Source organism: Cavia porcellus, unplaced genomic scaffold (assembly GCF_034190915.1).
Source record: "Cavia porcellus strain 051 isolate PalLab524CR breed Dunkin Hartley unplaced genomic scaffold, mCavPor4.1 scaffold_9, whole genome shotgun sequence".
NCBI lineage: Eukaryota > Metazoa > Chordata > Mammalia > Rodentia > Caviidae > Cavia > Cavia porcellus.
The window spans coordinates 12387501-12414037 of record NW_026947492.1 but is presented as its reverse complement, the minus strand read 5'-3'; the positions used below and the strand labels follow the sequence as shown (position 1 = coordinate 12414037).

General features: G+C 37.2%; 1 protein-coding gene across 6 annotated transcripts in view; it reads right to left on the bottom strand.

The window, feature by feature from the left end:
- Arhgef12 (Rho guanine nucleotide exchange factor 12) overlaps positions 1–26537 on the bottom strand; it is a 155205-nt gene that overhangs the window by 73827 nt on the left and 54841 nt on the right. For 3 of the 6 annotated variants that reach the window (XM_063255933.1, XM_063255935.1, XM_063255938.1), the window contains exons 2-4: positions 17755–17778; positions 16399–16484; positions 14814–14870 (exon numbers count right to left, since the gene is read on the bottom strand). In XM_063255933.1, the coding sequence (XP_063112003.1) occupies positions 14814–14870; positions 16399–16484; positions 17755–17778 (167 nt within the window). The remainder of the gene's footprint in view (positions 1–14813; positions 14871–16398; positions 16485–17754; positions 17779–26537) is intronic. The other 3 variants (XM_063255934.1, XM_063255937.1, XM_063255939.1) reach the window with 1 other exon arrangement.

The following is a 26537-nucleotide window of genomic DNA, read 5'->3' as shown; positions in this document are numbered from 1 at the left end:
ATACAGTTTAAACTTTCATGGAACTCATTTATCAAAAGGTACTTTAATTCCTCTTTTATATGTGTGGTAGTTAAGCTTAAAATTTGTCAACTTGATTGGCTTGGCATGCCTAGGGAAATTACTAACGCACACTTCTGGGTCTATCTGGATGAGTTATGAAAGTACGACTTAGGGTATTACATAGATCCCTGACCTCCTTTTCTCTGGAACTGTTCCCCTACTCTTCTTCCTTGTTGCCAAGAGCTAAGCATCTTTGCTCTGCCACACTGTTTTGCTATGATGTTTCTGCCCTGGAGACAGCTGTACATGGACTGAATCCCTCAAAACTACAAGCCAAACTAAATATCACCTCCTTTAGGTTGTGGGTATTTATTATTGTGTCTCAGCATGGAAAAACTGACCAATACAGGAAAATGCTACCAGAGAAGTAGAGTTATTGCTATGGCTGTGTACAACTATGTGGTTTAGAAGCCATTGTAACTAGCTTGTGGAGGCAGTAAGAAAAGTTCGGAGAACTGGGCTTACAGAAGCCCTAGAATGCAGTAAGAGCTTGGTGGCTGATTCTAGTTGGACCTCAGAAGATGAGGATGGATGGTAAAGGCCAGGGTCAGGAGGCTTCAGTTGGGAATAAGGACTTCATTGGCAACAGACTACATATACTACATTCTGGCAATAAAATACTACATTTGCCCATGATCTGAGAATCTTAGGGAGGTTCCGTGTAAGGAAAGTAGGATAATTGATCTGCTGGAGGAAATTTCAAGGAAGCCCAACTTTCAGGATGTGGCATGAATATGGCTAGTTGCTTTAAGCCAGATTATGTGTAAACCAGAGGCACAAAAAAGAAAATTTGAAAATCTTAAATTCTGGCCCAAAAGGAACCATACATAAAACTAGAGCCAAAGGAACTGTGGTTGCTGAAGAAATTCATGCCACTAAAAAGAAACTGAGTACTTTCTACAGGGGCAAGAAAAAAAAAGATTATTTGAAGGCATCTAAGAAATCAAAAAGATCTTACTAACTGCAACGTTGAATGTGCAAAAGTGTCAATCTCTCATTTCAGAAGACTCCCTGGGATTCCTGCTTGAAAAGGGGCAACAAAGAAATTGATTCTGCAGGGTTCATTTCACTGTCGTCACTCATCCAGTCACTCAAAGATTCCCTAGAGCCACAGTGACCTGCTACCATTTGCATGATGTTTAGGTTTCTGCTATGTAGAATGTGAGTTCTGAGGTCAAAAAAACTTCCACTCAGTTTTCAAAGGAAGGCTAGGGAGACCATGCAAGGACTCACTCCCTGCAAAGGATTCACACACCTGCAAAGGTATGGGAATGAAAATAACAATGCAGTGGACACTCCACCTGGATGGAGATGCCAGGAATGTGGAATGGCTAACAAGAAAAGGGGCTGACCTTGAGAGGAGTCACCCCAAAAGAGATGCCCAGTGGGCTGCAAACAGCAAAGCCATGGAGCGGGGCTGCTTGAGCACTCTGGAATTCATACCCTACCACCTGGACCAGGGATATGGAGCCAGAGGACTTAAGGTTGGTCGTACTCTGATCTAACTCTTTTCTATTCCCCATTCCTCCTGTTTGGAATGAGAATATTTATCCTGTCTCATTGTACTTGGAGACCACGTAACTTTGCTTGCCTACTTGTTTACACAGAGGTTCACAGCTAAGAAGAGACACTGACTTTTGAAAAACAGTGAAATTCTTGACATTTTGGTGAAGGAATTATTGCATTTTGTTATACACAAGATACCTGTATTATGGTATGTAGAATTATTAACTTACTTTATTTATTTGGCAATTAAGTATAGTTTAAGGAGATGTGTTAAGGTATCACACTGACAAAAGGTGAGATGTAAAAGTTCCGCTTGTCAAACAGATTGGCTTTGGAGCAGCCAAGGAAAATGTAAACTGTACTTCTGGGTATGTTTGGACAGGCCATGGAGGTGTGATCCTCAGTATTATATATGGTCCCTGGCCCTTTTTTCTGTGCTGTTTGTCTGCTCTGCTTCTGAGGTGCCATGAACTAAGCATCTTTGCTTTGTTATGGACTCCCAACATGATATTCCTATCTTTTTTTTTTTCCTTTTTTTAAAATGTTATTTAAAGGAGAAAAAATAAACAGTATAAGGGTACAAATAATACAGAATTTCACAAAAACAGTAAGAAATCACTACTTAATAGATTACATATTGTCATCTTAGAAACAGTTGTTCAAGTTACAGGATTAAAGCATACAAAGTAGACATTGAAACAGTGAGACTGCAAACAGTTGTGTTCAATGATCCAACAAAAACTTAGTAATATGGTCATTTATCTTAACATACCTAAATACACTTGCAGTTGTATCTTTTAGAGCACTTTTTTTCCCTCTCTTTTTTACAACAACATTTACACATTTTGGGTTTTATTACTCTAATTATTCTTACTACTTTTTTATTAGAAGAGAATACAACCAAATATGACAAAACAAAGCAGTCAGTCAAAACAAAGACGGACATAGTACATGATGTAAAAACAGAATACAAGGTAATCAACAATGGTCACCATAATGTCTCTTGCTACCTTAAAAAGAATCACCTATATCATTGTTAGTTATAATAAAACTAGTTGAACAAAACAGTATAGAACAAAAACAATAAAACCTAAACACTGCAGACATTACAGGACTTCAAAAGAAGGTAATAGTCAAACCAGAATGGGCATCATAGTGAATCTTACTGCCTTCAAACTAGTTACCTATACCCTCAAACTTGATACTATCAAACAGAACAGAACAGAGTAAAATCAGTGAAAACAAGATGGTGGGAGCAATCCAGGGGTTCAAATCAAGTAAATAGGAAATCAAAAAAGTTACTATAATATATCCTGCTAATTTTTTCCCTTAATTAAAAAATAATAAAAAAATAATTTTTTTTAAAAAGGGGGAGATTGAGATAAAAAAGGATATAACAATGTAACTATACAGGTCAAAGCACAATAATTTCAGTAAACTAGTGCCTCACACAAGATAACCGACTGAATATTAGTTACCACAGTGTCTCTTTCCTTGAAATATTTGAGTACAACTTCGTATACTATGGCATCAAACATATCAAGGCAGTGTGAAACCATTCAAGAGGATGAAAGTATTACAGGATATTTAGAACCAGCTAACGGAAAATGAACAATGGTTTCTATATTATCTCTTTGCCTATAAATATTTTTGTTTATACTATCACATATAATAAAATCCAGTAAGACAAAACATGATAAAACCAATGGAGACAGAAGAACAATATTTTGGTGGGACATCAAGATGATATTAAATCAGCACTAGCTATTATGATGTCTTGTTTTCTTCAAAATAGCAATTCATATCATCACAGGCAATAATATCAAACAGCTCAGAATAAAGCCATTCCAATTAATGAGTGAAAACTTGATAAGACTTCAAAGCCACATAATGGAGAACTATGATTACCACATACTTTAATATATTTGAATCATTTCTTACAATAGGGAAACTATTCAGTATTCATACATGTGAGTTTGATTTATTTCACTTACGAGTATGGTCTCAAGCTGCATCCATTTATTTATAAATGGCTCAATGTGATCATTCTTTATAGCTGAGTAGTACTCCACTGTATAAAAATAAAACAGCTTTTTTATCCATTCCTCAGTTGATGGACACTTAGGTCGTTTCTAAGATCTGGCAATTATAAATTGTGCTGCTACTAACATGGGTGCACATATATCACTGTGGTATGCTGCTTTCAGTTCTTCTGGGAAAATGCCTAGGAGTGGGATAGCTCAAACAAATGGGACTTTCAATCCCAGCTTTTTGAGGAATCTCCAGACTAACCTCCACAGTGGTTGCACCAGTCTACACTCCCACCAATAATGCAGGAGAGTTCCTTTTTCCCCACAGCTTCTAAAGCATTTATTGTTGATGGTATTCTTGATCCTGGCCATTCTTTCAGGAGTGAGATGGAATCTCAGTGTGGTTTTAATATGCATTTCTCCAATGACTAATGATGATGAACATTTTTTCATGTATTTATTTGCCATTTGTTTTTCTTCATCTGAGAAGTGTGTATTCATCTCAGATGCCCATTTTTGGGTTGGATCTTTTTGGGGGTCTGATTTTTTAAAATTTTTTATATGCTTTAGACAGAAGTACTTTGTCTGAGGGAGAGTTCACTAAGATTTTTTTCCCAGTTTGTGGGTTTTCTTTTCACTATGCTAGAGATTTCTTTGACATGCAGAAACTTTTTAATAAGAGGTGATCCCAATTATTGATTCTGGAAAGTACTTCCCGTGCGGTTTGAGTCCTGTTCATGAATTCTCTACTAACCCTATGTCTTCAAGGTTTCTACCCAATTTGTCTTCCAATAGATTTAGTGTTTTTGTTTTAATATTCAGATCTTTGATCCATTTAGATTTTAATTTAGTACATGGTGATAGGCATGGGTCTAGTTTTAGTTTTTGGCGAGCCAGTTTTTCCAATACCATTTATAATATGGAGAGCCAGTTTTTCCAATACCATTTATAAAAGAGACTGTCATTCTTCCAGTGAACCTGTTTGGCTCCTTTATCAAAGATAAGCTGGTTGAGTGTGTTTGTAGTTCTTGTTGTATCTTCTAATCTATTCCATTGATCTTCAGCTCTGTTTTGATTCCAGTACCATGTTGATTTTACTACAGTTGCTTTGTAGTATAACTTCAAGTCAGGGATTGTGATGCCTCCTGCCTTGCCTTTGTTACTTAGAACTATCTTTGCTATTCTAGATCTCTTCTCACTCCAGATGAATTTTAGGAGTGATTTCTCTAAATCTATAAGGCATGTAGATGGCATTTTTATTGGGATTGCATTGAATCTGTGTAAGAGTTTTGCGAGAATGGCCATTTTCACAATATTTATTCTTCCTATCCATGAGCAAGGGATGTCTTTCCATTTTCTGAGATCATCTTTAATTTTTTTCAGTGTATTATAATTTTTCCTGTATAGGTCTTTCACTTCTTTCGTAAGAGTAATAAATATTTCATTTTTTTGGTTGCTAGTGTGAAGGGTGTGGCTTCTCTTATTTCTATCTCCGTCATTTTGTTGTTAGTGTATAGGAATGCTATCAATTTTTGAGTATTGATTTTGTATCCAGCTACATTATTGAATTTATTTATTATATCTAAGAGTCTTTCAATGGAGTTTAGGGGGTCTTCTATGTAGAGTATCATGTCATCTGCAAACAATGATAATTTAACTTCTTTTCCTATCTTTACCCCTTTTATTTTTCTCTCTTGTCTAATTGCTCTGGCTAGTATTTCCTAGTATATTTCCTACTATATCAAATATATATATTTCCTACTATATTAAATAGGAGTGGTGATAAAAAAAATCCTTGTCTTGTGCCTGATTTTTAAAGTAAAGGCCTTAAATTTTTGGCCATTTAGTATGATACTGGCTGTTGGTTTGTCGTAGATGGCCTTTATAATATTGAGGTAAATACCATCTATTCCAATTTTCTGTAAAGTTCTTATCATGAATGAATGTTGGACCTTATCAAAAACTTTTTCTGCATCTATAGAAATGATCATGTGATTCTTACTTTTGGCCTTATTGACATGGTGGATTACATTTATTGATTTACGTATGTTGTACCATCCCTGCATGCCTGGGATGAATTCCACTTGGTCATGGTGTATAATCTTCTTGATGATTTGCTGCATCCTATTTGCCAATATTTTATTGAGAATTTTTGCATCTGTGTTCATTAGGGAGACTGGTCTATAGTCCTCTTTTTTAGTTGGGGCTTTCTCAGGTTTTGGTACTAGAGTAATACTTGCTTCCAGGAATGACTTAGAAAGGATTACTTCCCTTTCAATTTCATTGAAGAGTTTGAGGAGTGTCGGCATTAGGTCTTCTTTGTATTTCTTATAGAATCCTGTAGTGAATGCGTCTGGGCCTGGGCTCTTCTTTGGAGGTAAGGACTTAATTACATTTTCAATTTCATTAATAGAAATTGGGTTATTCAGCAGTCTTACATCCTCTTGACCTAGCTTTGGTACTTCATATGTTTCTAGGAATCTGTCTATTTCTTCTGTGTTATCAAGCCTTTCAGAGTAGAGTTTTTCGAAATAGCTGTTGATGATCTTCTGTATTTCTATAGAGTCGGTAGTGATTTCACCTTTTTCATTTCTTATTGCATGAATTTGAGCTTTTTCTTCCCTTTTTTAAAATAAGATTGGCTAGGGGCTTATCAATTTTATTCTTTCAAAGAACCAACTCTTTGATTCATTGATTCTTTGGATTGTTTTCTTAGTCTCTATTGCATTGATTTCTGCTCTGATTTGTATAATTTCCTCTCTTTTGGCTTTGGGCTTGACTTGCTCTTCTTTTTCTAGATGTTTGAGGTGTAGCATCATGTTACTTATTTGTATTCGTTCTGTTTTCCTGATGTGGGAACTCAGTGCAATAAATTTTCCTCTGAGGATGGTTTTCATTGCACCCCACAGACTCCAGTAAGTTGTATTTGTATTTTCATTTGCTTAGGTAGGTATTATTTAATTTCTTAATTACCCCTGTGACCCACTGATTACTCAAGAGTGTCTTATTCAGTTTCCATGTGTTTGTAGGATTTTTGCAATATTTTTTATCATTAATTTCTAATTTCAAAGCGCTATGATCTGATAACATGCAAGGGATAATTTCAACTCTTTTGCCTTTATTTAAATATGTTCTGTGAGCTAATATATGGTCTATTTTAGAGAATGATCCATGTACTGCTGAGAAGAATATTTCTTCTGATGTTGTTGGATGGAACACTCTGTATATGTCTATCAAGTTCATTTTTTCACAGGTGTGATTCATTTCTGTTATTTCTTTGCTGATTTTCTGTCTGCTTGATCTGTCCCTTGGTGTCAATGGTGTGTTAACGTCCCTTGTTACAATTGTGTTACTGATAATTTGATTTTTCATTTCTGTTACTATTCATTTTATATAACTGGGTGCTCTGGAATTTGGTGCATATACATTTAAGATAGTTATTTCTTCCTCTTGAAGTTTTCCCCTAACAAGTATGTAGTGACCTTCTTTATCTCTTCTGATCATTATTGCTTTAAAGTCCACACTGTCTGCAAACAGAATTGCTACTCCTACTGTTTTTTTGGGTTCCTGTTGTGTGAAGTATTGTTTTCCATCCTTTGACTTTCAGTCTATGAGTATCCTTTTGGGTTAGATGGGTTTCTTGTAGACAGCATATGGTTGGATTTTGTTTCTTGATCCATTCTGCCAGTCTGTTTCTTTTAATTGGTACATTGAGACCATTTACATTAATGGTTATAATTGTTATATGTTGGTTTATTGTTGACATGTTTTCTTTCTGTTGTTACATCTTTATCTTTCTGTTCTGTTTAATTGTCTGCTTTGCTTAGTGGTTTTTTCTGAAGTGTATCTAAACTGTCTTTCAGTATTTTTTGCAGGGTTGGCCTGGTGATCATGAAGTTCTTCAGCTGTTCTTTGTCATGGAAGTATCTTATTTCACCATCAATTTTGAAGGACATTTTTGCAGGGTACAACCATCTAGGTTGGAAATCATTTTCCTTTAGGATCTGGAATACTTCCATGCTCTTCTTGACTTTATTGTTTGTGCTGAGAAGTCTGCTGTGATTCTGATAGGTTTTCCTTTATAAGTGATCTGTATTTTCTCTCTGACAGCTTTTAATATTCTATTCGTATGCTGGATTTCTGGGATGGTGATTATTATATGTCTGAGTGTAGTTTTATTTTGGTTATGACTATTTGGAGTTCTATACGTTTCACTGATCCTGATGTCGATTTCCGATCTCATATTTGGGAAATTTTCAGCTAAGCCTTCTCTAAATATCCTCTTGACATCCTTTATGTTGTCCCTGTCTTTTTCATTAATCCCTATCAATCTTATGTTGTTTTCTTTGCATCATCTTGCAGTTGTTGAATTGTTATTTCCTGATTCCTTGTTATTTTTAAAAGATCTTTCCTTTCCTGTTCACTAGCTGCAATCCTGTCTTCAAGGTCTGAAATTCTACCTTCACTGAGGTGGTTTTTATAGCTTTCAGTAGAATTTTTGATTTCCTGTATATCTCTGTGCATCTGCTTTATGTATTGTTTGCTTCTTATATTGCTCATCTAGGGATTCTATCTTTTTGTTTAATTCCTCCAATTTTTAAACTGTGTCTTCTTTAGGTATATTCAGCATCTCTTTTATTTCTTTTATCATTTCTTCTTTTACCTGGGAGATTATTTCTAGTTTGAATTCCTTTAAAGCTTCCTGGTGTTGCTTGTTTATTTCAGTTGCTATTATGTCCAATATTTGAGGTGTATGGCATATGCTTTCTTCTATGTACATCACTCCTAAGGTTTCTTTGGATGGGCTGGAGGTTTGAGACTGTAATTTGATCTTTCATTCTGTCATTTTCCTATATTTCTGTGTTTCAAATGTTACGAGTGTTATTCTAAGGCTTCCTCAGGATCTCTTGGAAATCCTCTTCTATGCCCTCAGCTCCTGGACTCTGGCACCCAGTTCCCTGGATTGATAGAGGGTCACTGGGGGTGGAGCAGGCCGGTTCAAGTCCAGCCTCTGGAACCGATGGCGCCGACCTGCTTGCTTAGCACTTCACAGTCCGCCAAGCACAACCGCGAGAGGGGAGGCTTATGCCGGCCCCACGGACCTGCCGCACTGCTCCAGTGCACCTGGAAGCCACAAGGTTCCCTGGCTGGGGCCGAGAGAGGGTCCCAAACTAGCTGGACTCGAGGGGAAAGTATGCGGGACACTTACACTAGGCCGCTGGGCTTCTGGAACCAGTGGCGCCTGCCTGCTTGCTTAGAACTCCAGAGTCTGCCAAGCATTACTCATGATATTCCTGTCTTAATGCCAGCCAAACGTGGACTGAATCTTCTGAAACTGTAAACCAAATAAACCTTCTCTACTTTCAATTGTGGGTGTCAGGAAAGAGAAAGCTGAACATCGAGAAAGCATGTAGAGTCTCCTTATATGCCTATAAGGTATAGTGCCTGATATATATGTGCTTAATGAAGTTACTAAACATGATTTTATAGAAAGGAAATTTTAAGTAAATTATAATCATTATTCAATACAAAATCATGTTCTTGAAGACTACACACCTTACAGAAATATTTCTACAAGAACACTAATTAACCTGTGGCTGGCCATAATTCCAACTAAACAATTTGGGTCTCCCTATCCAACCCCAAACTAATTCCTCATTTACAAAGAAATTTTTCTTTATTTGCTGCCTTGATTATTTCTTCTAGAAGTTGATAAGGTGTTATCATGCTTATTCTCATTCATAGAGTAAAGACAGTATATCAAATTTATGTAAATACTATTTTGCCCTAAATATATTTACTCTTCATAAGGACATACTTTTTTTTTTTTCCATTATGGCAAATATAACATGTGAAATCAATATAAAAAGAGTACTTTTTACTCAATGGGTAATTATTGAGGATAGTATTTTGAAAGTTAAAATAAGTCTTTGTAATGTGTTGGAGAGGGAGAAGAGAAAGTGATAAAAAATATTATGAAAAATGTGAGGTTATTCTCAAATTTCACTATATTTCTTAAAGAAATCCCAACTATAGTACCAGATAGTAAATTCATGACAACTGAGTGATAAACATGTAAGGCAACATACTGAAGTTCTCATACTACATTTACTTTAGAGAACTTAAATTAGTCTTTCTTTACCTGCTATTTTATTACATGATCAAAACTTCTCTATGTCTCACCTCTTAAGAATTAGCTTAAGGGAAGGGTGTGGAGAAAAACTATGTGCAACCTAATAAAAACAGCTCATTTTTAAACTGCTGCCAGACATATATGTTTTATGAGTAAGATCTTAGATAATCCTTTGATTAAGAAGCTTTTGCATTCTAAATGTACAACACTGCCAAAAAGAAGAGACCCAAATTCCAAGTTTGCTGATTTCATACTTTTCAGACCACTACCAGAAATGAGTCTAAGTTATATTCTCTTCTACTTTAAAGTTTTTCAGAAAGGAAGAAAGAGTTAATTAGTAAGTCAAGGTTTTATTCCACTCATTTTTTCTACTTCCTCTCAACCTCGATATTTATTCCAACTCACTTAAGGACTGACTCAAGGAGTCAGGCACTGAGGGAGATGCAAAGATGAATACAGACTCAGTAATGAGATAGAAAGCAAAATATCAAAGTTCAGAAAAAACAAAAGTAGATGAGCAAACCTAGAACGCCCTGAAGGAGGCTATCTTTTATAATTGTGAGATAAAGTTGCATGTACTTACTGTATACAACATGATGTTTAGAAGTATATAGCCATTGTGGAATAGTTAAATCTAGCTAATGAACAGATCTATTAATATGCATGCTTGTCATTTTTCTGGTAAAAAAAATACCCATTCTCTTTTCATTTTTCAAGACTACATCATCATTAACTAGGAGGAAGAATACATCTCAACTGATTCCTCCTAGCTGTCATTATGTATGAATGCTTTAATTCAACCTTGAAGGACAGGTAGGATCCTAAATTACAGTAGAAAAACAAACCACTCAAGACAAGAGAACTGCATTTGGCAAAAAATACTAAGATGTATTCTGGGAAGGAAACTGAGAACAGTCTATTACCTTTAGTACATTAAAGCAGAATGAGAATTAGAAACAAAATTATGGCATATCTGAGTAACAATTTAAACTCTCCTAGCAAGTGACCAAATTCTTATTTTAATAATATTAACTTGACAGGTCAAGGCAAGATATACAATAATGTAGAAAAGGAAATGAATTAACATGAAATGAAAATGATCAATTTATAAAAATAGTTCAATAACATGATGGAAAACTGAATAAAGAAATGGAGATGAAACCAGAGTGAAGAATGAAACATACTGTGAGAGCAGAAACAAGAGGACCTGACAAATAGTATATAGGGAAAACAGGGCAAAGTAAAAGATAACTTAAAGAAAATACAACTACATGAATCAAAGAATTACAGTGCCATTAAAAAATTAAGGAAATCAAGAGTAAGACTGGTTTCTGGTTATCTGAACTAGAAAGACACTTGGAGTTTAAAAATGTGATGAGTAACTGGAAGAAGAGTTAGAGACAAAACTCTGCATCATATCTATATGTGTTAGATAAACAATTTTTGTTTTGTTTTGCTTTGTTTTGTTTTTAAACATTCACACACACACACAAAGATGGAGGAAGTAACACAGAAAAGTCAATTACACAGAGGAAAGACTCAGATTATGATACTGTGAAAATCAAAGGCAGGGCATCTGCATTGCCAAGTGGTTCAGAAGGAAAGTGAGAGCTGAAAGAAAGTTAATGAACCTTCAAGCAGGGTACTCTGGCTCCTGTTCAGATAGTACGAATACAGAAGTCGGATTACACAACATGAAGAGAATGAGGAATGAGAACACACATGGCTCACACACAACGCGCTTCGCAAGGGTGAAAAAAAAAAGGAGTAACAATGTGGTGGGAGCAAGAATCAAACCAAAAACTTTATTTTTAAAGTTACCAGAAGTCTTTTAAACTTTTAAAAAGTATACTCTGAAATACCCAACCCAAGATATTTCAAGTTGAGACTGATAATCCCTAATCTAAAAATCTGAGATGCAAAATGCTTCAAAGTCTGAAACTTGATGCCACAAAGAAAGAACCAACATGATACCACAAGTGGAAAATTCTACACTTGACATGTTACTAATCTCAGTCAAAATGTCCAAAATTATTGAAAATAATGGACAAAATTATCTTCAGGCTATGTGTATAAAGTATACAAAGTAAAATAAGCCAATATTATGGTTCCCATTCCCAAGATATCTCATTATGCATATGTTAACACTCTAAAAAAATTCCTTTTTGTTTATTTTGTTTTTTGAGTCAAGATCTCATTGTGTAATCCAGGCTGACCTTGAACTCACTATGTAGCCCAGCCTGGCCTCAAACTTGTGGCAATCTTCCTGCTTCAGCCTCCTGAGTGCTAGGATTACACCACACTAAACATTCTTAAAAAATTCTGTAATTCTAAATCTGATCTCGAGCACTTCAAATAAGGATATCTAATCTGTATATTTTGCTTCTGTTATGGACTAAATGTTCATGTCTCCTCAAAATTCATCTATTGATGCTTGAACCCCCAAGTTATGGCATTTAAACGTTGGTCATTTGGAGGTAATTATGATTTCTGAAACCATGAGGGTGAGATCGTCATGATTAGTTTAGAAGAGATACCATCATCTCAGTCTCTTTCAAAAGGCCACATATACGCGGATAAAGCAAGAAAGCAACCATCTGCACCACAACCACACTGGCACCCTTCCATGAGACTTCAAAATCTCTAAACTGTAAGCAAATAAAATTCTATTGTTTAAATCACACAGATCATGGTATTTTGTTATGGTAGCTCAAGTACTCTAAAACAGCTTAAAAAGGACATGGCTTATTCTTACACAAAATAATATTAATGGAATTCTCTTCAGGATACCACGACAAAAGTTAGGAAAAAGCTATAGTCTAATTCAAAATTCTTTTGTTGTATATCTCAGAGTAACTTCACAAAAGTTTCCTACTATAAAGAAAAATAGGAAATCAAGTATTATTCAAGTTTCAGATGAGAAAGTCATCCATTACATGTCCAACAGACTCTAAAAGGTATAGAAGAAATCATAAGGGGAAACAGAATAAATTTTGACTGACTACACTGGGCAGAAACTTAGTAAGTCAATACAAAACACTAGTTTGGTTTCCTTTTGAAAGCAGTAGTAAATTTCTTTCACAAAGTAGCTATAAAAATGTCTAAGAAAGCTTAAAATAAAGTTTTGTATTAAGTACTCAGATAAAGAATTTTACCCAAAGAGAAGATAACTTATAATCTCAAAAGCTTGAAGTGGGTTTATAGTAAAAACCTATACTAAAACAGAAACGTTCTCTGTTGCGAAGTCTTCTCAGTCACATTCTCATATTTCCAAACTTTTTTAGGCTCTCTGGAGGGTCTTTTCTACCCATGCTATTTGCACACAGCCTGAAGTCTATCTACAGAAGTGATAAAACATTTGTAATGTCAAAGAGATTTATATTAGCATACAAACTCTGTCCTGATCAACTCACCTCTCTAATGAGTACTTTTTGAGGACTAGTGGCTCAGTTCCTTCCAAACAAGATATTTCAAGGGTTCTCAAGGAACACACACAAAGAAGCCACACCTTACTAACTACCACTTAAAATTCTTTTATTACTACCAAGCTAATGGCATGTTGTAACTAGTATAGTATCCTATCACTGGTAAGAAAAGTATTAGTCTAATATTTCTTGTCATAAATTCCTAAATTGTTAGCCCTCATCCAAAGCAAATAGCAAGTTTCTGTATACATACCACAGATGTGGGAAAATGGTGAGGGAGATGAAATACAACACTGCAAAGGCTACTGGAAAGAATGGAGCTATCAGCATAATAATCATATTCTTCTGGACAGAGAAAGCTCTTTACATAAAACAGAAAAACAGACTCTTAAGGAATTGGGAAGTTATTTCTTTCTCATTGACAGTCAAAATACTTTGGAGCATAAACTTGACATGTTACAGAAAATGCCAAGTAAAACACTATGTAGATATGTAACATACAAAAGACTGGTTTAGAATCAAACACTGAGGTTTCATAATATTGAGTATCTGACTTTATGGGCTCAAATGGCAGTAGATGTAAACTGTTAATTGTTTTAAAGGGAGAAGAGACAATTCCATGTATGTTTGCTTGTTTATTTTTTCCCCTCTCAAATATACATCAGGCTAGGAAAAACGTGCACCTCACCAAACTTATACTTGATAACTTGGTTCCATTGGAGAATGCTTCTTTTTTTTTTTTTTTGAGGCCAAATTTAGAATTTCCTTGAAAGAAGTAATAGTCTTGCAGACATTATTTTAAAAGTTTTTATCCCAGAAAATGCGTTTCCCATTCACTTTTTTCAAAAAACTAGTTATATGAAAAAAGAACAGATGTGTGAGGGTAAAACTGCAAAGGAAAAGGAAAAATCTGTTTGACTTTCATAAACATGGGTTTATTACATCTTTGGAAGACAGGACACAGTCTAGAAATAGTTAACATTTCCATCATGTGTTGGAAAGGTTGACCAATCAGAGTAAACTTGTTCTTTGTGAAGATTATTTTTAAAGGTATCATTTTGAAAAATTTCTACTCAGAATACATTTCAAGAAAACTTCTAAAGGCACAGAAAACTTCTTCAAGCATAAAAATAATGATTTTTCTTGCTATTACAGATACATTCTACATAAATGACTTTTCCAGGCAATGAAAAAGAAAAGAATATATATAAAAACCAAAAATTCCAAAGAACTGCTAACACATTTAAATTATGCCAGTCCTATACTTAGAGGAAAAGATTTAATTACTTAAATTTTACATAATCCAAAGTCTGCAAATGAACATGGAAAGAAGATGCCAACAATTCAAAACTCATTCATGTTATTTGAAGAAACCCGATCCAAACATGTAAGAAATAACCAGTCTCCTAACATAAACAAAAACAAAGAGGAAATGAGTAATTTGGCCTATTCTCAATCTACGTTAGTTTCTAGCACCTTAAGCTTCCATATCATAGTCACATTAAAACCCCAGGCTCCCTTTCCCTGCAGTATATCATGCCATGCAGAGCGGACACAAGAAAGGTTGCAGTTATTTAAAAACAAACAAACAAACAAACAAATGAAACAGCATGAAGCAAGCTCCAAAGGTGCAAGGCTGAATTAGCTACATTAGCTTACCATATATCTCGGATCTACTCTCCTCTGAACTAGACTTTGTCTTCTTGGAGGAGCTATCTGTACAAGAGCGGGAGAAAAGGAGAGATATAGAAAATATGGAGACCAATGTAAGGGGAAAAATTCATGGGAAAAAAAAGGAATGAATCATGATCAAGTTAAATCGTGCAAACATGAAAAATGAACATCACAGATGATAGCACTTAGAACAGTCATGAACAGTATAGGTAACGACACATTTTAAGGATTTATTGAAGAAAAGACAGTGTAATTTAAAAAACACATGAATAGTCTGTAAAATATATCATCTGTTAACTGTAGCAATGACAAAAGGACAAAGAGCTGCAATAATCTCATCATGAAGTATTATATCTCTGCTAAATCTGGCTTTGGAGAGGGCACATTACAGATGAACAATACAGAATAAAACTAGTAAGACCGTAATACTTTTATAAGCATACGGCAGAAACTTGTACCTGAGCAGGAAGACAATAATTATTCATATAAATGAGAGCCTCTGAGCCCCACGACTTCAAAACTAGGTATTAGAAATTGACGATTCTTTCTTCATGGAAACCCCTAAGTGACACAATACTACTTTCACCAGAAAAGCCTCCTAAAATGATGACTGAGATTTTCTCTTATCTAGTAACCAAGAACCAGGTAAAGCTATCTATTTCCTAGTTTTTCTTTCTTAGTTAATATGTATAATGCTATTTCAAAATAAAAAGCAATTCATACTAAAAGTATGAAACATCCTAATTACATATGTATAGGTTAGTCTCCATTAAATATTTAAACTATTTCTAAGGAAAAATCTTTAAAAGACACAGTATACAGTATTATGCCTTTGAAATCACAGCATTTACTTTATCTTTTGTCACAGGGACAAGCAACTAAAATAGTATGTGCTCAAAAAACATATACCATTTCAAATAACAAAAGCAAAATGTAAGAAATTTTTATAAATCAGACATTGAATTTACAAGGAGAAGCTTAAGGAAAACCACATGTTTTACAAATCAAATTCTATCTTTATGCATAAAACTAAGAATAATTAAAATCTGCTAACATGAAAACTCTAAGAAAGATCAACACTATAGAGGTTGAAAAGACAGCTGAGTTCAGAATACCTTTTGACTGAACAAAAGAGATCAGTATTTGCTTACTCTACAATGAGAAAGTTATTAATTTTTCAGTTGCATTTTATCTAATACTTTAATTCTCTATGATCACACCTTTTAAATTATCAAAGATTGTAGATGCTATAGCCTTGACTTTATGCATCATATATCTATACACCATATAAATCTTAATTTGGGTCCTTGGTATGACTCAAATTTTCAATTATGATAATTATTTCTATTAATATTATTATGTAAAAAATAATACACTTATAATGATGCTTCAGTGAAATCTATAGGGCTGAAAGTTAAAAATGATGCATTTCTGCAAAGATTTGAAGTTATGTGATTAGAGAGGAGAGAAGGTACAGATACAATAACTTAGTGCTTTCTGGGGCTTCAACTGTATTATTCTGAACTTCACTATTCTCAATATTCATTGGAAGAACAAGTAAATGTTTTACCTGAAGGGTCAAAATCATGGGATGTACTGCGTTCAACTTTCTGCTTCTTATCTGTTGGTGACTCTCGGTTCAAAATACTTCCATGCCTAAATTAAATCAAAGCAATCAAATGTTCACTGTAAGAAAAGCACCAGAATAAAAATTTAATTTAAAAATTACAAAGTGTGTCTTATGGTAAGAAACCAGGAAATCATTTTGCCTTACATAGCATCATAAACCTAATTTATATTTTGCAAAAAGGTTTAAAATTCAATCTATGTTATGTATAATACAGTTTAGTTATAAAATATTTCACATAATAACAATAGCATTCATTAAAGTCTACTTTATTCATAGAAATAACCATGTGTAGTCTTTTAGTTGGTTTTTATAGGTCCATTGCCATCATTTTCATTTAACAGGTAAGAAATAGTGCCTAAAAGAAATTAAACATATTCTCTACTCTATACATACTACGGCCAAGTTCAAAATCACTGTCTAAATGCAAGATGCATGAGAATAGTTTATAAAAACAAACCTCAGACAAGTCTCACTTCAAGCCTGACTATATATAGTTCTAACCACAGAAGTCTTAGCCAAACACTTCCAGGCCTAAGATGATACCAAAATTATTTTAGTGTTGGTCTAGCCAATTACATTGACTGAATAATGGCTGGGAAATAAATAAGACCTTAACTATACTAATTAGTAATACCTATACTACTGATTGACTGAACTGCCAAGGTTAGCTTAACCTTGGTATCATGGATAATACCATCACTAAAAGTGATAAAAGTTTGTAAAAATCAGAAATGACATACTATTTACATTTAAATAATATTTATGATAATTAAGAGGACAGATAAAAGATGTTAAAGTACAAATACTAGAGAAGAGCCTTAGATGGCTCATCCCAGGAAATAAATCCACAGAAACAGATACAGAAAAATGTATTTGTCTTTACATAATTAAGACTAAATCAATACCAAAGTTCATTAAATACTATTATAGTCACTCAAGTGATCAAACACACCAAAAACTAACAATCCACTTTCACCTCTCAAGCAACACAATTCAAAACAGTCACAAACAGATTTTAAAATTAAATCTCTTCATAGGGAGTAACCTTAAGTATCAATTTGAACAAACTTTAAAACTGCTTATATTAAAAACATTGAAAATATTATCAAAATAATGCTGTGTTCCAGAAATAATATGCAACACCTGTTATACTTTAAATTTGTGAAGCATTATGAAATTTTTTACTACTTAAACCTGCCTTCTCAAAAAACCACAAAAATTCCTGTAATTTTGAAGGAATGTTTCTAATTAAAATTTAACCTAAACTTTAGAATGACGGGCAACTGAATAACTTACCTTATTGGTTTTTTGAGGGGAAACCTGAAATAAAGGGAAAAAAGATATTTGTAATTATTCCACTTTTAAGATAAAATTATTTTAAGTTAATTCTACTAAACCCCAGGAAAGGATTTAAATTTTCTGCTTTCCTATAGCAAGATTCCACATAGAGTAATATTATAGACAGCTACTCTAGGTAAAAATATTACAAGCAGTCAGACAAGGACAGGCCCCGGGAAGAGTCAATATAGAGGATAAACGGCCCCCCTCGGACTGTGGGGAAGGCACATCTGTGGGAGACCAGGCCTCAGAATAAGGATAGAATGACCAGCCCTCCAAGCCTCCCTCCCCAATAAACAATAAATTAACATCAGACACCTCAGTGCGTGACCAAGACCTCCTGATTCGATTCATCTCTTCCTAAAAAAGTATGTTCTTCCCAGGTACACTTGCTACGTGACCTGCTTCCCAACTAGATCAATTATTACCTAAGCAGCTAAACTTGTAACCTTATTCACTGACCATAGGTTTGTCTCACATGCACTTCACCTCAAGATTTTGTACAAATCTCACAATTTCGCTCTAAAACCCTATAAAGCGGGTTTCACAGAAACTTGTTTTTCAGGTCTCCTACTATCTCTCAGGAGCTCTCATTCTCTCTCTGTCTCTCAATAAATTATTTCCTACTCTTAACCTCTATTGTTCCTTATAATTCATTCCTCAATTTTGGGGATCACAAACTTGGCATATCTGACATTTAGCAGGTTGGGAGTTGCATTTAAGAAGTTGGACATCATTTTCAAGTATCTTTACTTTGTCAAATCTCAGACTGCAGGTGCATTACAATGCATCAGCTGTCCCTGAGAACAATTTCTCTTTTAAAAAATCCAAGTATTAATGATTACTGCTAAATTTGTTCAAGGCTTTGTAGAGTCTGATCATTAAACTTTCCAAATTTAATGTTCAACAAAATATCTTGAAGAGATATTTTGATTTTACAGATCTTAAAAATAGTATTTTACCTTAAAATATTAAGTTTCTTAGTAAGAAAGTTCCTTTTACTACATTACTCTTCCTATAGTATCTGGGTACTGACTATTGCACTATTGATCTGTATTCTACCTACTGATTAGATCAAATCACAATCATTAATTATTTGTGTTTAGTTTTGCTAACAGTAATCTCATTACCCTTGCAGTATTATCAGCTACTAAAGATATGTTCTAACGGTAGAAAACAAAACAAAACAAAGCGCACTTTCATCTGTTTTCTTTTACTGCCTACTCCTAGAGGTTCTCTAAGGTGAAAGAACCAAAGCAATTTGTCTTCCTCTTAAATATATATTACAGCATCCTCTTGATAGGAGTTTAACGCTATCTTACATAAACACTAAGTGTTGGGAGCCGCAGCCCCGAGCCCGGTCGCCTCACTTGGCGGACGTGAGGCCTGTAGTAAAGAGTGAGGCCTGAGGTAGATTACCCCTCCCATCGAATATGTTAGTTTCCTGCTTACCGCGTAAACAACCCGCTCAACAATATAGTCTGCCTAGCAACTGATGATGTTAGCCAATCAGCTTGCCTTGCTTACTTTAACATGATTGGACACTGTATCCGTATATATACCGGTGCCACCCCTGGGAGGAAGTAGAAGCCAGATAGAAGCCCGGAAGTAGAAGCCCAGAAGGAGCTGCGGAGAGCGGACCGATAGAGGCTTCGGGGCAGACTGAAGCACAAGAGGAGCCGCGGAGAGCGGACCAAAGGAGGCTTCAGCTGGGAGAACCCAGGGCAGGCTGTACGGAGAAGAAAAATAAAAAGAAAAGGTTGTCCACTACCAGACTATGTCGTGTGTCCTTCCTGCCGGCCGGGAGCGGACATCGACATTTGGAGGCCCGCCCGGGGACTGATCACCCCCGAGACGTGACAGTGGACAACGCTCCAGTACAGAGCTGCGAGACAGGTGAGTTGGGGATAAGCCTGGGCTCTGGGTGGCGCGCACCTACAGGGCTTTTAGACTCCCCTCAGGCTCACGCGTAAGTGGCGGATTTTTGGGCCTCACGCGGTGAGTAACATATTAAAAAATGGGAAACATGCTAGGTAGCGGCACTAAGAGCGAGGGTGGTTGTGGAGAAAGCTCTCAAGAGCTTACAAAAGTATGCAGGGTATCTGAGCAGGCCCAGTCAGGGAGCTCCCGAGAGGTGTCTGTCAAGGGGAACAAGGATGCTAAGGAGGAGGACGGGGCTCTAGCCTCGGAGTCGTCTGACTCCGAGGACGAGGGAAAGTTGAATGGCAGGGAGGCCAAAGAGACTAGCTGTCAGGAGCCTAAGTCGCTCCATAAGGAGTCGGGTCTGCGGAGGAGTAGAGAGCTCCTGAGCGCTCCCCGGCGCGAGAGGGAGGCGAAGCCTTCCGCCCCACCTCGGGGGCCGTTTCCGGAGGCGATCCCTCGCCACGAGGCGGCCGCCTGGGAGCTCCCTCCCCTTTCGCCAGAACAGGAAGTGATGCACGGGCCCCCATTTTCCGACCAATCACGGCCACCGTCTTATGCTCCGCCGCCGGCGGATCGGTATTTTCACAGGTGGCTTTGGCAGGGGAGACGCTTGTTTCATGAGGTACATCCACCACCTGGGATGGATAGTGACCCCTACGAGATATTTCCTGTACAAGTAGCTATGGGTCAGGGACGCAATGTACGGGAGCCTTTTGAGATAAAGCAGATTAGAGAACTTAAAAATGCAGTTACAACTTTTGGGCCGACTGCGCCTTACACCATTGCCATGCTGGAGAATCTGTCTTCTGGGCCCCTCACCCCCGCGGACTGGATTCAGCTGGCGGGGGCGTGTCTGCCCTCGGGTGGTTACCTGGATTGGCGAGCCTGGTATGCAGAGTCCTCTGCAGAGCAGGCTGAGAGAAACGCCAATCGGGGAGACCGGGGGTGGAACAAGAGAATGCTTGTGGGAGAGGGTCGGCGCGCTGATGGTCAGACTCGGTTCCCCGGCGCTCTCTGGCGGGGAGGAGATAGAGAGCCATCCGCTCCGCCCTGGAGCTCTTTTCTAAAAGCGGCTCCCCGCCGAGAGGCCGCCACAGGAAACCCTCCCTTCCCTCAGCCGGCACAGGAAGTGACGCCCCGTTTCACTCTGTCGCGACCGCAGTCTTATGACGTCGCGCCGCTGGGCAGACGGTATTTTCATGGGCGGCTACTCTGCCGAGCAGGCTGAGAAAAACGCCGGTCGAGGAAAAAGGGGCTGGGGATTTAGCTCAGCGGCTTAAGCGCCTGCCTTGCAAGTGTGCAGTTGTTAGTTCGATCCCTGGTACCAATAAAAAAAAAAAAAAAAAAAAAAAAAACGAAAAAGATAAAAATAAAAAATAAAAAACAAAAAGGGGGAGTAAACCCTCGAGGTTTGATCCCTGGTGATGTTTGGCAGATGGACATCACACATATACAGGAGTTTGGGACTCTTAAATATGTTCATGTTTCCACAGACACCTGTTCTCACGTCATATTTGCAACAGCAGAAACAGGTGAAAAAGTGTCTAATGTGATCAATCATTGCCTGGCGGCTTGGGCCGCATGGGGCAAACCAAAAATATTAAAAACTGATAATGGACCAGCCTATATAGGCAAAGCTTTCAATGAGTTCTGCAAAATGATGGAGGTTCAATTAAAACATGGTATCCCATACAATCCCCAAGGTCAAGGAATCATTGAGAGGGCTCATAGAAGCCTCAAAAAAATTTTACAAAAACAAAAAGGGGGAGTAGGCCAAGGCCTGGCCCCAAAGGCACGATTATCCATGGCACTATTCACACACAATTTTTTAAATTTAAATAATGATAATCGCTCCCCAGCTGTGGAGCACTGCAACCCTTCCCCCAACCATAAAGGGTGGGTGAAGTGGAAAGATGTCCTGACAGGACAGTGGATGGGCCCGGATCCAGTGGTCAGCTGGAACCGAGGCGCGATTTGTGTTTTCCCACAGGAACCGGGACGAGAACCACTGTGGATACCGGAGAGACTGACACGGGCAACAAAGCCCTCGACTGAAGATCAGACCTGCCCTACCGGAGATCCATCACAGACCAACCAACAAGATGAATAGAAATAGCGGTAGCCCGAAATGGACAAAAAGATCCTCAGGCATATGCATGGCTTGCTCGATTGGCCCACGACCGAGTCTAGATATGGCAGGCATCCTTCATTCTCCTCCATAAGGTGACAATACACAGCAGGGTAGATGAGTCAATGACGGGTAAGAGCGTGCCTCCCCAGCATGACTCGACCTAAGCCAGGCCCTACCCCATCCTGCACGTAAGCCGCTGGACTGTTAGATGCTGCCCAGGTCTAAATTTCTCTCCGAGGGGATTTCTTTACGGAGAGGAAATGAGTGCAAGCTTGTGTGCATCCAGGTTCCGTCCAGTTTGTGCCTGGCCCTAGAAAAAGGACGAGGGCCTCAGGGCCTTGGCAGACCATGGGACGGCCGACCAGGGTCTAAGCCAAGGACCTACGGTGGGCCTACGCATAGGGCATAAGCCTCTGCACCCAGTCCAGGAAGGGCTACGATGCGCACATTCATAAAAAATAAAAAAGGGGGAGATGTTGGGAGCCGCAGCCCCGAGCCCGGTCGCCTCACTTGGCGGACGTGAGGCCTGTAGTAAAGAGTGAGGCCTGAGGTAGATTACCCCTCCCATCGAATATGTTAGTTTCCTGCTTACCGCGTAAACAACCCGCTCAACAATATAGTCTGCCTAGCAACTGATGATGTTAGCCAATCAGCTTGCCTTGCTTACTTTAACATGATTGGACACTGTATCCGTATATATACCGGTGCCACCCCTGGGAGGAAGTAGAAGCCAGATAGAAGCCCGGAAGTAGAAGCCCAGAAGGAGCTGCGGAGAGCGGACCGATAGAGGCTTCGGGGCAGACTGAAGCACAAGAGGAGCCGCGGAGAGCGGACCAAAGGAGGCTTCAGCTGGGAGAACCCAGGGCAGGCTGTACGGAGAAGAAGAATAAAAAGAAAAGGTTGTCCACTACCAGACTATGTCGTGTGTCCTTCCTGCCGGCCGGGAGCGGACATCGACAACTAAGTCATAAATGGATAGTCTCAAATACCTTCCCATTCCTCTAATTTCTGTCCTTTATAGACTATTTTAACCCATGATACTTTATGTAAAGATTATCTGGCTAAGTAGTAAGTACAGTGCTTTAGTAAGACAATATATTGAGGTTTTAAAAGGCTTGAAAAACAGTAAGAAACAAACATGAAATAATAATACTTGAATGTCTATATTTTATTTGGAATGGGATTAGTTTTTTTAAAAATCTAAAAGACAAATTTAAATTATAATTCACTTTAAGTCCATAGAAAAAGATAATCTAAAGAATGTCCAGATAAATGATGGGACATAACACACACACACTAAAGTAGTAACAAGGGAAAGAGATTCTGGCACAGAGGACAGTCCTCTAAAGAATATACTGAGTACAAAATACAGGCAAGTCTTTAGAAACAGAAATTCTTACTTAAATCCATCAGTTGTTGTTCTGGTAGAAGTGGGAGATAATGGGAACGTATTCTTAAATTTACAGATGAATACAAAAGTTGGCAGAAAAGGATAACTCAGTTCTTAACTGAATTTCTGCAAAGGATAACACCAGTAGTTATCAACTTTAGTCATTCTGCTTTATAGCATTATAAAAACTACCCAAGAAGAATGCTGCTTCCATCAGGATCTGCAACAGTCAAGGGGATTCTGGCCAAGAATCGTGGAAGTTCCCAGATTGCTGATTGTAAATTTGTCTTCTGAGCTATTTTCGCTTACAGTAGAATGGAACAGGATGGAAAAAGGATGTGTGTGTGTGTGTGTGTGTGTGTGTGTGTGTGTGTGTGTGTATGTGTGTGTGTGTGTGAAAATGTAATAAAAAGATTAGGAAAGTATCACAAAATAAATTGCTTGTCACAATCTATTTACTATATTCATTTGAAAAAGAACTTTGCAAATAAAAAATTTTAGACCACATTTTTCTCTAATCACTGAATTCCACTTTAAAGTACCTATAAAAATAAACATATTGCATATATAGGTATGTACATATGGATGTGCATATATACAGAAATATCAAAATTTTTCCTGGACTTTCAGCTGAGAAAATCTCTAAAACAAACTCATTGTTTTGTAAAATTCCTATCAACTGTTGAATATTGAGATAGAGATGTGATCTGAGAGCTAGAAACAGGAAGCCAGACACCTAAGAAAAAATGCCTAAGGCTAAAGTTGCAGATTTGATTCATCTCATATCTGGTCACAGAAATTTACAACAGCAAGTCATGAAGAAAAATACCAAAGTTCAAATCCTGGGGGGAAAAACTAGTATGTACATGATTGAGAATGCAGAAGCCAATGATGAAGATTAAGAAGATGAGTCACAAAAGAGGCCAAAGAAGAGAAGGTAACAAACACTATCTCGCATATGAAGGCAGATCTAAAGGCTCAAAGGACCTTATTCAACATTAGGCTGATGAAACAAATTCTGGAGAACTGTATTTTCAAGACCCTTCTCATTGGGCAGTCTAATCATAAACTTTCCTTTGGTTATACATTTTTAGAGAACAGCTATAGGAGACAGCTGACACAATGTTAGAAGTGTCTAATGGAATTGTGTCTGGCTTTTGAAAACCTCATGTTGCTGACTTGGACATTTAGTCAGCAATGAATATGCTTGTGTACAATTCTATGTGTATATATGTACTTTTTAGATATCAGGTATATTCAAAATACCAATATAAAGAGTGATTATTAAAAAGGGAAGGATAGGGGCTGGGGATTTAGCTCAGCGGCATAAGCACCTGCCTTGCAAGCAGGCGTCGTGAGTTTGATCCCCGGTACCGATAAAAAAAAAAAAATCACAAAAAAAGAATTTTAAAAAAAGGGAAGGATGATCAAGAATTCAAGTCATTGAGATTAGGGTGACTAGCTACTCTTTTAATTTCCTATATCAAATTCCCATTTTAGCCAGGTTTAACTGTGTGGGGGGGGGGGAAGTTGTCTTTATAATTAGGATATCACTAAAATTCTTAAACAGAATTTCGTCTGGAATTAGAAAAATTCAAAGGACCACCAAGTTCTTGTGTTCTATAATTGCCTGTAATAAATTATCTACTAGTAATCTTTTACTGAGAAAAACCAGCCTTTTAACAATGCTCCAGTTGAAACCATTTTAATAGAAATGAAGATAACTCCTCTCCCCCCAAAAAACTCTTTACTTCCTATATCTTTGCATCTCTCCTAAGTTTAGTTACAATAGGAAATTTAGGATTGTAGATGGTTCTTCTAAATAAGGGATCTTCTTAATAAGGGATGATTGAAATGGAAGAGGAAGCTAAAGAATTTTTATCTACATTGCATACAGGTCAAGATTATTAGCAGCCAAACAATGGTAAGCGACTAAATGTAAATTACCAAGAATTTCATTGAAGGCTAGATATTTAGCTCAGCAGCACAAGTGCCTGCCTGGCAAGCAAGAGGTCATGAGTTGGATCCCTGGTACCAAAAAAAAAAAAAAGAATTTCACTGAAATATACATCTTGATTTTAATGATGTTAAAATGTGCAGGGTTGAATGGGCCTGCACCTTGAAATCAATAAACTACAGCACTGGAATCCTTCAGAGAGAGGAGTTGGTAGGTTAAAAAAAAAAAAAAATCCCTGCAAATTAGGTTAAAGTTAAGCTAATTCTGAGATTCATACCCCATTAAATGATAGTAAGTATCAGTTCAGAAATCAGAAATGGAGCTGGGCATGGTGGCGCAAGCCTGCAATCTCAGTATTTGGGAAGCTAAGGCAGGAGGAGTGCTGAAACTAGCCTGGACTATATAGTGAGTTCAGGGGCAATCTGAGCTAAATAGCAAGACCTTGTCTCAAAAAACCAAAAAAATAAAAAGAACAAAGAAATCAGAAATGGGCTAAGTGAAACAGGAATAAGTGTTGTTGTTGTTGTTACTCTTATTATTATTATACTTGATGACAATTTTATGTAATTTCACAGCCTTAGGTGCAGGGAATGCCCAGAAAAATTATGTAACTGAGCTCATCTCCTACTTTTACAATTTAACAGGTGCTTAAACTTGGACAAGTTGCTTTAGCTTTCTAGGAATCTTCTGTCATACAACAATAAATACTAGTACTTACCCTCACATATTTGTTTTGAGGTAAATTGGAAAATGACAAGTATTGCCTACTAAATACTAGTAACCATTTACTTATTGACCATTAGGAAGAATGACAATAGAATCTAAACATTAATGGTATGAATTCAAATTAAATTAAAAAAGACAAACTTTAAGACCAATAATATACAAATATTTTTAAGCTCAGTAAAATGCATAGAGATGAAGAACTCAAAGACAGTGGTAAAAACAAGATTTAACTCCCTAAATTATATTAAATAAAAGTAACATAAATATCAACGTTAACAAACTTCCCAGATGCTGCAGAATAAAAGACAAAGAGAGAGAGACAGAGAGAGGAGAGAGGAGGGGAGGGGAGGGAGGGAAAGGGAGGGGAGACGAGGGGAGGGGAGGAGGGGGAAGAAAGAGGAGGGGAGGGGAGGGGAGGGAAGGGGAGGAGAGGATGAGGACAGACTAAACATCTGATATTCCTGCAGGTAGCAGCAGCGTTTTGTTTCATTTTTTTCAAAACTAGTAAAACCCTGTTGCCCATACCAATACTTGCCAGTAAAAAAAAAAGTATATTATGTCCTCATTTCTTTTAAAATAGCAATGAGGAATAAGAATTCTAAGGACTGAGTGTG